This window comes from Blennius ocellaris (assembly GCF_963422515.1).
Source record: "Blennius ocellaris genome assembly, chromosome: 12".
Taxonomy (NCBI): Eukaryota; Metazoa; Chordata; class Actinopteri; order Blenniiformes; family Blenniidae; genus Blennius; species Blennius ocellaris.
The window spans coordinates 11,156,985-11,168,754 of record NC_137661.1 but is presented as its reverse complement, the minus strand read 5'-3'; the positions used below and the strand labels follow the sequence as shown (position 1 = coordinate 11,168,754).

At 42.5% G+C, this 11,770-nt stretch overlaps 1 protein-coding gene across 1 annotated transcript; it reads left to right on the top strand.

Annotated features, from left to right (window-relative positions):
* The first annotated feature begins 824 nt into the window (after positions 1-824).
* Positions 825-11,565, top strand: LOC308137401 (nuclear receptor subfamily 2 group F member 6-like). The gene is made up of 5 exons (XM_080506074.1): positions 825-2,463; positions 3,583-3,677; positions 8,167-8,495; positions 9,014-9,260; positions 9,624-11,565. Exons 1-5 carry the CDS (start codon positions 2,159-2,161, stop codon positions 9,896-9,898), a joined length of 1,251 nt encoding a protein of 416 aa, XP_080362200.1. The 5' UTR covers positions 825-2,158; the 3' UTR covers positions 9,899-11,565.
* The last annotated feature ends 205 nt before the right edge of the window (positions 11,566-11,770 follow it).

The window sequence follows — 11,770 nt, the reverse complement described above, 5'->3', positions numbered from 1 at the left end:
ACCTCTTACAAAATGCACACAATTCCCCCCCCACCAAAAAAAAAGAACCCTATCTCGGGCCACTTGAGCTGTCTCATCCTCCACACAGACCTGTGAGTACATGCAGCAGGTGTGAAAAGGACCACCGTATCACATTACCTTTTGACTCGATGCTTAACAACAACAACAGGCGCTCCCTGTTATTACCTGGTCAACAAAGTCAGAGGAAGTCTTTGGGATTAAATTGGAGTGGAGAACATGAGTGTGAGTGCCATGCGCTCACTGCGGGTCAAACCCGGGCTCCCCCCTTTCTTTGTCAGTCGGTGGTGTGAGATTAACTCCCCCTTGCTCACAGGCAGGGCCGGGGGTCAGGGGGGGGTTGGGGGGGGGGGGGGGGGGGGGGGGGGGACCACGCAGCCAGTCAGGCAGCGGGGGCATTCTTTCTGTGTGCATGTGTGCATGTGTGTGTTTATGTGTGGCTGCAGCCCGCTCTGTGCTCTTTGACTCCACCGGCCTTATAAGGCATCCGGCGCCATGGCAACAGCAGGGCTTGAATAGCAGTGTCAAATCCCTCAGCACACAGACACACGCTCACTCTCCCTAAAGGAGGGAGCGAGGCAGAGACACAGAGAGGGGATTGAGAGGAGCGAGGCTATCTCTGGGCTCGCTCTCCACCGCAGCGTCTGGCTTTCACTGGAAGGTCTGTGACTGTGTTTTTCCCGTGGTTTGTTTGCCTAATTTATTCCTGCCGGGGCCAAACAGAGAAGGAAGGCGGAGAGGGAGAGAGAGAGAGAGAAAAGGACGGGGACGGGCCGAACACTAAAGAGTGCAACAGTACACCCTGACTCGCTGACAGGGAATGCAGAGAGGTTCTGGCCTCTGGTTGTTACTGCTGGATGGACAAGCACTGACAAAACAAGAAAAACCAAAGGAGAGACAACACTTTGCGAAGCTTGGAGAGGAGACAGGACTGTGACTCAGAAGAGATCCAACTCTTTTCTTTCCTTTTGTTTTGGTTTTTGGTGACATTTGATCCTCGTCACTTTGGAATGAGTCAGAGGACGCAAAAGAAAATCTAATATACGGACAAAAAAACTCAAAAGGAGGACATCCTGAGGACCACCGCTGAAGGAGAACATTAATGCTTTTGGATTAAAATGAGATTATTGCCTCTTAATAACCAGTTACATTTTGACATGCAGCATGGAATCTCTTTTTGTATACAACAGTGCTCCTGAACCAGAATACTTTTTGAACAAAAATGCTCAAGTGACTCGTATGTCAACTTCTTCCCAGACCACCAAGAAAATCTCGTTTCCCTAGTTACTGTTTCCTCTGGCATGTGTGAAGTGGCTTTCATAGGGTAAAACAATTGTCCTGTTTTCTCTCGTCATCACTATCACCTCTGCTTTTATAACAGCCTCGACAAGTCAAGATTGAGTCTAGACTAGAACTGCCTCAGATCAGCAGATAACACCTCAGCACGACAGGAACTGGTCGGACTAGTTTATAAGTTGAAGGAGAGGGCAGGGCACTTTAACCCTCGTGAAGGAGGGCTGTGTTCGATTTCCCTTGTGCCTGCTTGTCCTTCTGCTAGAAAGTTTTGTGTTGAGTGAGAGAATCACCACGTCGTCTTCGTTTCAAGAGCGTTCCTGTCGTGTCCCTCCTCGCAGTGCTGAGGGATCGGTGAGGCATTTCTTTTTCCTTTCAAGAGGGGGGGTGACGGAAAAAAAGTGAGAGGAAAGAAGAAGGAGAGAGGGAGTCAAAGTGTAATTTATTGTTTCCTGTGAAAAGAGCAAAGGCTGCACCCTTTTCTCCTGCCTGAACTCTGAACCATTCAATGTCTCTGAAGTTTTCTCAGCCCTCGGCAGCCACCGATCAGGGGTCAGAGCAGAAAATACAAGGGTGAAGACAAGAACAGAGAGGGGAGGGGATTAAAGGAGGGAGGACAACAGCAGTGGAAGGACCTCCAGGTCAGCCCAACCAGACGGCAAAGGGGAGAAAGGTCACCGCATGAGGCCAGGACTGATTTGGAGTCTGCTTTTGGAACTTTTTCAATACAATCTGCCTTGAATACAGTCACTGCCCTTGATCGTGGGATACTTTTCTTTTTTTTTCTTTTTTTTTTTTTAAACTTTGAAAAGAGTTGGAAGACTTGGGGAACAGGCTGGTTCTGCGTATGATCCACTCACTGGGGCGGTCAGCCTTTGAGAATATGGCCATGGTGAGCGGGGGATGGGGTAACCCCAACGGGGACACGAATGGACTTGGTGAGAAAGCTTACCTGAAGAGGGATGAGGAAGAAGGATCTCCCCAGGCTGGCAGCAGCGACGTGGAAGTTGGGGATGACGACAAAGCTTGTGTGGTGGACTGTGTGGTGTGCGGCGATAAGTCCAGTGGGAAGCACTACGGCGTGTTCACCTGCGAGGGCTGCAAGAGCTTCTTCAAGAGGAGCATCAGGAGAAATCTCAGCTACTCCTGCCGGTACGAACTGTTGAGAGGCGGATGTGTCATTTCATGCTAAATGGTGGAAATTTAAAACACATTTTGCATTGGTTTTTCTAGCTGCCTAAACTATTTTCATTTTTTGGGGGGGGTAACTTTTAAAGTTTGTTTTACGTGTAAGAACGGCATAAAAGACCACAAATCTATCTAAAATCCTATTTAAGTCCTTAGTTTTACACAGTGACCCATTATAAATCCTCATGTGAGCACCGGTCAGATGATGCTGAAGCGAAAACACACAGACTAAGAATACAGGCCAGAAGAAAAAACATGCCACTGTGATAACGCTGACATCTTAAGAATTTCTTAGGTCAGGGCAGTATATGAATGGATTATGTTTTGAGCTGCTCTGAATGTTTTTACATTTCTTATACGAGCGAAATAAACAAGGTTGCTGTGAAGGCAGAGCTATTTTTTTTTTCATCCTATAAACCATTATATATCCATAGATATTGATAAAGGAGACAGCAGAATAGTCAATTTCTCTCTCCAGAACCATACACCCCAACCTTGGTTACATCTCAAACAACCAGCCTGAGAAACCTGAAAAAAGAAAAAAAGAACAGAAATGAAATGAAAGCCCTGAAGGTCAGTCATGTGAGGATGGATTGCTTCAGAAGGTCAACATTCCCATTATTCTTCACCGCAGGAACATAATGTTGCAACTCAGTTCTCTGCTCTTACCAGGACCTCTCTCAGCTGCTGAACACAGTATTTCTTCCACATAATAATGTCTTAACTCTGAATGGAGCGCGGCTCTTTAGTCACTTTGTCACATCCCAGACTGAAAAGAGCTTCTTCTGATATGTTGGCAGACGTCAGCCTGCTGTAAAAGGCAACACAAGGGCATGCAGAGCTGATGATTTACAAAGGTCACACCCTTGATAGCTTTTCAACCTCGCCGGCTCAGACACTTCACCTATGAGAGGGAGGTGTGTGTGTGTGTGGGGGGGGGCAAAAAAAACATAAAAATGCTAATTTCACTTCCTTGCTGGAAATATTTAAAGCGCTGAGAGTATTTTTGGCTTCCAGCAAGAACAACCACAGCATTTTGCCCCACTTCTTTAAATTGCTCTTCTCTTTTTTTTCTTTGTGCAGATCCAATCGAGAATGTCAAATCGACCAACATCATCGCAACCAGTGCCAATACTGTCGTCTAAAGAAATGTTTCCGCGTTGGAATGCGCAAAGAAGGTATAAAAGCCTCATCCATCAGTGAATTGTGCATGGCTTGCAGTTGCAGTTTAAGAGGTGCTTTACAAGGTCAGGTGACGTGAGCGTGGTCATTTGGAACTGATGGAATTTCCACACATTTGTGCCACTGTGTCTGTCCTCACTATTATTGACATTATTCTGTCTCACTACTGCTAAAGTGACTAAGCAGGAAACAGTTAATCACACTATATATGCATATATATTATTTAATTGTTCAAGAGCCAAACCGTTTGATTTGTCGGGATCAAAACACGAGTATTGCACTCAAATAATATGCTTTTACAGAAACGTATCTCAGCAGGTCAGCAAATGTTTATAACAGAAAAGGAGCAAATTTTTACCACTTTTGGTGCAACTTCCAAAAGAATTGTGAATATCAAAGTTAGATTAAACACACCACAGCTTAAAATACACAACAAATATTGCTTCACCCCTTACGTCCAGCAGAAGTGGACATAATGTAACATCTGACAATGCACAATACACAGTTTACAGCATTGTTTTGTTTATTCATATATTAATATGAGAAAATATGTTATGCAATCAATATGTTAGTGGGTTTAAAGGTTTAAAGAGTTTTGGCTGCAAATTTAAATATGTATATAATATAATATAATATCATATGTTTATCTTGATATTGTATTTTGTAGAATTTGATGTTCAAAACCCCCAAAACATTTCTTTCTTGATTTGTTTAAATAGGCTGCATTACTTTTTCTTTTTAATACACAATAAGTGTAGGAAGCACTTCAAAATACCAATACCTTTACTTATTATTGAGCACAATTTCCTGGAAAAGATACACATGCAGTTATTGTCTGAAACCTTCGTGTCGTTTTTCATTATCTACCGACAAATAGAGTCATGCACTGTGAAGAGATACGCTGCAACACACAAACACGAATACCAGAAATGGGTGATTCACAGAGAAAGTGCCGACTTCAAGACAAACATCCCCTGACATTTGCCAGTGATCCAAGCACAATATTTATACTGTCAACCAAACCATGTTTTCATTTGGCTGCATGAGTCCCTGCAGCTGTGGAGCTTTTGGAAGGCTGAAGGCAACCATGTTTAGTTTATGTACCAGGAAGAAAGAAAACACACACACACACACACACACACACACACACACACACACACACACACACACACACACACACACAGAAAAAACACCCGAGGCTTGTTTCGTTCACTTTACCTCATGCATAGTATGACACAAAGTATTTTGTGTCATTGTCTGTACTGTCAGTAATATGTAACATCACAGTATGTGACAAGAATATGGAAGGATTCTTGATATAAATTATATAATAGGATGTCAACCGTGTAGAGCATGTCTACCAACTTCAGCTTCAGGCCATGTCACAAACCCTTTCAAGGTTGCTCTTGTATTTAAGGAAACTGCTAAAAAAAAAAAAAAATTGCTCCAAAAAAACCTTACAACGTAGTAAAATATAACCCCACCTGAATTTTAGGCTTTGTCACCAGGTGCTCTGCTCTGCAGTGTCACTGGAGTGACGGTGTGTTCAGGGTCCTGGTCATTAAAGAACCCTGCCGACCTCGGCTGTGACGCAAGTTGCTTTGTTTCCAGGTTGCCTGGAAATATCTGTTACACCTTTAAGCCACTCAGACTACAGCAACCCGTCAGCTCCAAGTGAGAGAGTTCACACATGACTGGATTTTATTCACTGTCATCCAAACCAGACGTTTGCTGCAGCGGTGTGTTTACCTGAGGATGGCATTAGGGGTCACTTTTAATTTGAGTCCTTCAGATGGCGAACCGCTCTCCTGACTCAAGAACAGTAAACAAGTCAATTAAAAAATACAAAATTACATTTAAGTGGAGGGACAAGAGGACACCTCACTCTAAGCACTTTTAATAGTGTTACAAAACCCTAATGCTGACACTAATTGCTTTGCTAAGTCATTTTTATTGAGACAACCATCAAGTCAGTCGCTCACAGTCTCTAAACAGTGCAAACAACTAATACATGCAATCAAATTCTCACATTTACGCTCTCATCATGTTTTTGTTTGTCACATTTTAACTTAATGTCTTAAGTAATATAATTTGATGGTATTTACCGAAACTCCCAATCAGAAAATCGACAACAAAGACAAATAGTTGAATGAATAAAGTATAACCTGTAAATGCCTTCTTGTCTTAATTCAATCTGGAACCTTAAGAACACTGGATGATATTCTTACTGAGGAAGCAGTGAGATTGGCACTCTGGAGTACTGGTGAAAATGATCATCATAATGTCATGAGTCATTTGTGCATACAGAGAAAATACCACACTAAGAGTGGTGACCATCCATTTTATGAATTTATGATAACCTTTTGCAATAGGTGTGAATGTGTGTGATATCACTTGTGTCTTTGGTCAGAGCCATATTTGTTGCTACACAAATTAATTTCCTCTTTGTATATTTGCATACACTTTAAGTATTGTTTAAGTATCTCAAGCCAAATGGAAATCAAAATATAGACATAATAGCTTCGCTATCTCTGCCAATAAGAAAGGCGGCTGTGAGTCATCTTTCCATCTCAAGGTTGCAAGTTCGATCCCCCATCTCCTCCATGTCCAGGCGTATTTGTGTGCATACATGTGAATGTGAAAATGTGATTAACAAAAGCATTCTGGGCCTGCTAAAGCAGTGAAACAAAAAATGGTGTACCACCTAGTGTCCACTTAGAGAGACTATTACATGTTTCCATCTTCATTTCCCATTCTTTTTAGTACCTTCCTCGAACACTTTGTTTACCTGGTGATTTTCCCCCAGTAAGATTAACTGGCTGGATGTTGTTTCAGTTTGCTGTTGAGCTTCATTGAGATGAGAGCCGGCCTCTGCAGGTGTGTGATTGTGGCCATTTGATACGATTTCAAACATATTTATCCCAAATGAGAAGATTCAATCATAGATATTATGAAAAGCAGCGCTTCATAAACATAACCAACTGACATGACATTTTACCCAGAGTAACATTTCAAACGAAGCCAACTCAAGTGCGGGAAAACTGCGAACCTGGCAACCCAGATCCCTCCGCACTGATAGAGGCGGGTTTAACAATCTGCGTCCCTCCTCTGATTGGTTTTGAGTTTGATTGACAGAAGTTAACAACTAATCAGTGGAACCAGTGGACCCTACAGCATTTCCCCTTCAGTGAGGCGGACATAAATCATGTATTTGGGACTTTTCTCACTTCACTTACTGATGTGATGCAAGTCCCTGTTGTATTGCACACCTGAAATGACAGTGAGAGTGAAAGTGGGAGAATATTGCACTCCTGCTGGATGCAGAGGAAGAAAGAATATGTGCAAATATAACAACAACAACAATAATAATAATAATAACAATAATAAAAATAATAATAATAATAATAAGGATTGGAATTTGCAAATGTTGGCAAAGCCTTTGTTTAAATGCTGTTCAGTAAATATTCAAGGTTTTAATAGTTTAACACCTCATGGAGTCTATTTTGTTTTAATCTTTATATTGATGGATTTTATTCATTTATTTGTATTTTCAATTTTTATTCAATTTTGAGAAAAGGTGGCTTGATTTGTGTTTGGTTTCAGAAGCCCTGTTGTTGGTTTCTCTCTCAAAATCTAGCAACAGTGCCTCCTGGTGTACTGAGGTGTGTCGCTGAGCCATCGTCACACATTTATATATATATATATATATATATATATATATATATATATATATATATATATATATATATATATATATATATATATATATATATATATATATATATATATATATATATATATATATATATATATATATATATATATATAGAGAGAGAGAGAGAGAGAGAGAGAGAGAGAGAGAGAGAGAGCAGTGTCTTAAACTGGAAATATCTCACATAGATACAAGGACATTTCTAGTAGTTTCCATGTGCATGAAAACAACTGAAATAACATTAATTAAATAAGAGACATCATACAGTGTGTCATTCCAGTTCTGAGGTCATTTGAAGCAGCACATTTAATCAAAATTGACAAGTACCGGTAGTTTGTTAAGGTTGGTATTTTTTGTAACCTTTGATAAACACAAACAAGAATAACGACTGATGAGCTTAAAAATATAAGTGCAGATATAATTATGCAGATACCATTTTTTATATGAGACATGGTGATACTAAAAATAAGTATTTTAATATACAACCAGGACAAATCTTTAACAAGTGCACCCCCCCCCCTTGCTGTGAGGAGAGATAGCTAACCTCGGCTCTACCATGCAGACTACTTTTGAGTCATTTCAAGTAAATTAGGTGTTTGGGGTTGTGAACCGTTCAGTCCCTTTTCCTGCACAGTCCATCGTTCAGACGCTTTTACAGTAAATCATCCAGGAAATCTCTGGAGCCTGATCGTACATCCGTCTGCTGAATCACTGAGAGGGAAATGAACCAGCCACTACATCGGTGTCATTCTGTGGTGTCTGTCTCTTTGCAGCTGTCCAGCGGGGACGCATCCCTCCGTCTCACTCAGGTATCAGTCCCAACTCCCTGCCGGGAGGTGTCGGCGGTCCAGGTCACGTTGGGGCGGATTACTTCAACGGGCAGCCCGTGTCGGAGCTCATCACCCAGCTCCTGCGGGCCGAGCCGTATCCCAACAGCCGTTACGGGGCCCCGTACAACCAGGCACAGATACAGGCGTCTGGGAGCGGCGCCTCCGTCATGGGCATCGACAGCATCTGCGAGTTGGCGGCTCGTCTCCTCTTCAGCACCATCGAGTGGGCCAGGAACATCCCATGCTTCCCTGAACTCCCAGTCTCAGAGCAAGTCAGTCCGGCAAACTTTGTTTGTCATTTGAAGCCATAGTTCAAGTGCATTTGTACATTTAAATACTTGTCAGGCCGAGCAACAGAGTTTAGGGCCACTCATATCTTATAGCTTACTTACTCTGAGCCTCACAAAGATCCAGCTTTGGTACGTTGTATTGTTTTGTTTCGTTGACATTCAGTTTACAAAACACACGTGACGGCTTTAAGTAGAGGCAACAAACCTCCAAGATGTAAAGGTTCCACGTGGCTTGAAATAACCAAAATATTCAGAATGTAGGATACCATATAACGGGTAATGGTGTTAAACTCTGTTCACGAGCAGTTTGTTAAACTCTCCCTAACCACAACAACTTGGAATAATGACAGGAAGAGTCACTGCACTAAAGGAGACAATTAAACCACTTCAAACGTGTTTGGCAGCTTTAACTTCAAGGTGCTTGTAGCCACATTTATAATATGCCTGATCCATTTGTACACTACTTAGTGACTTATTCATAATAATCACCCCCTCTATAGGTGGCGCTGCTGAGGCTGAGCTGGAGCGAGCTGTTCATCCTGAATGCAGCTCAGTCTGCTCTCCCCCTGCACATGGCTCCTCTGCTGGCTGCTGCTGGCTTTCATTCTTCCCCCATGTCAGCTGAGCGTGTGGTGTCCTTCATGGACCAGGTCAGGGCCTTCCAGGACCAGGTGGACAAGTTGAACAGGCTGCAGGTGGACTCAGCCGAGTACAGCTGCCTCAAAGCCATTGCACTCTTTTCTCCCGGTAGGTTTGGTCTTTCTGGGTGAAAGTGCTCTATGAGAAAACAATAAACGTGTCTGGCTGTAATACTACGCTGATTACAAGTTTAAATATTAAATGATGCTATTCTGCTGTCTTGCGAGAGACGTGGACAGGAGTTGTTCTTTGGTGGAGTTTGCATGTTCTCCCTATGCATGCATGCTCCTGTTTCCCACAGTCCAAAAGCATGTGTGTGAAGTTAGTGACCCTCAACTACCAGAATGTGTGAACTGTGTGTGGTCGTCACTTCACTGAGCGAAACATCAAATTCCTCCCTGAAGAGACCAAATGTGAGTCATGAACAAAAAGCTCAGATCGTGACGTGCTGTGTGTTTGTCTGTCTTCCAGATGCGTGTGGCCTGACAGACCCGGCCCACGTGGAGTCACTGCAGGAGAAGGTGCAGGTCGCTCTGACGGAGTACGAGAGGTTGCAATACCCCAACCAGCCTCAGCGGTTCGGCCGCCTGCTGCTGCGCCTCCCCGCCCTGCGCGCAGTGCCGGCCAACCTGATCTCTCAGCTCTTCTTCATGCGGCTGGTGGGAAAGACGCCTATCGAGACGCTGATCCGAGACATGCAGCTATCGGGCAGCTCCATCAGCTGGCCCTACGCCCCCGGCCAGTAAATGCCCTTGCCTCCCGATGGAACTCCAGAGTGAGACAGACGAGAATCAGACCGAGAGAAAAGTTCACTTAAGTTCCAAGTGGATGTTGTGAATACAGACTGATCTGAAATCCCATTTGTGGGACTAGAAATTTTTTTTTTTTTGCCACAGTAGTTGTGTATAGTTTGGTCGCATTCACACCAAAGCTGATTTCAGGGAAACAAATCATATGATTATCTATGTATGTGTGCAGCAATCATTGGGTTTTGCGCTGTCTGAGCTCTCCGTCTCACTCTGGATGAACAGGGCTTTCAATAAAATGCAGACTCTTCCACAAGGCCATGTGCCAGTACTACCTCCTCCCATTTGACCCCCTAATGTGACTCAGTTTGACCCCCAGGCTGTGTGTGCATACATGTGTCCTCTCACTCTGCTTGGTGTTGAGCCCAAATGAAGCCGGAGCAGCGCCACTTTCACTGGCAGGGCTTTCTCGTGTCACATTTGGGAACCTACAGCTCACATGAAGGTTGTTTAATGTTCCTTAAGTCATCCTCCTTCGAATGTTCTGAGTTATCGCATCTTATTAACTGACATATTTGTGAAGCCTGCTGCAAAACTAAAAAGGCATGTGTGTTGCATTTTATGTTATACTTTGTGATTTATGAAAAAAAGAAAATGCTTTGTGGTGTACGCAATAAGGAATAGTCAAACATTTTGGGATAAATCTATTTGATTTTGAACTGAGAAAGATGTATTCCGCTCTCAGTTGTGACTGTAAAATAAGAGTTCAGTGCTGGTTGTGTCAGCTGAGCACACAGACTGGAAACTGGTCGGACGGTCGACTTGTTTCCAAATCCACAGTACAGCATTTTGAAATCTCATTAAATAGCATGAGGGATTATGCCAATCTGTTTCAGGACCTTTAGCACACTGCTGTTTAAAGCCTGGAGACCGGCGTCCACCTTCTTGTTAAATTCACAGACAGAAACAAAGTCCTACAAAATCTTTAACTATTCCTTTATTTTGAAAACTGTGTAGGAACACCCACCTTGAAGAAATGAGCACACAAAACACAGATGCATGCACTCAAAACACATCCTGGCTTCTCAGACAGTCACACCCATGTGTAACATTATTACCTCATATTTTATACATTGAAGACGGTGATTGTAAAGTGGACACGTTTTCACACATTAAATATAAAGGGATCAAGGCGTCATGTTGCTGAATCCAAGCAGTCAAATACTCCTGAGAATCTTTCAGCAAACTAAATTTGCGCCAGAATATTTTTTTTCAAATGTGAAGTTTTGGCTTCGAGGAAACTTGACACATCACAAACCTGCACAGCTGAGTGACTCCAGCTGAGGCGGACAGAGAAGATGAATCTTCAATTCTTCTAAAAGCCCCTGGGAAACCGTCACGGGCTAAAGGCGTCTGGTACTCTGATGTTGAGAAGTAAAGGTTATAGTATTTGTCGGAGCTGAGATATAAGATACGTAGGAGTTCATGCATGAGCCATGACCTCTAGCTCAGTGTGACAAATGTTTGTCTTGCCAAAATAACTGACTGAAAGAAAGAAATGTACTATGGGAGAATGGTGTTTGATTGTTTTTGTATTGAACTTTGGTATTATCCACAATCTACAAAAAAAATCAAAGGAAAGGAAGTACGGCCAAGATCCCTGATGCAGTCACATTAATTCATCACTTTGTGTTATTCTTGCAGATTGATAAACTATAGTGATTTTGACTGTATAACTTTACATTTAAAATAATTGTTTCTATGACCATGCCAAAACTTAAAAAATAAAAAAAAATAAAAATCATGTTAAAGAAAATGACTCACTTGTTATTTTTACATTGCAAGAAATAAAAGTGTACATGTTCTTTGTGG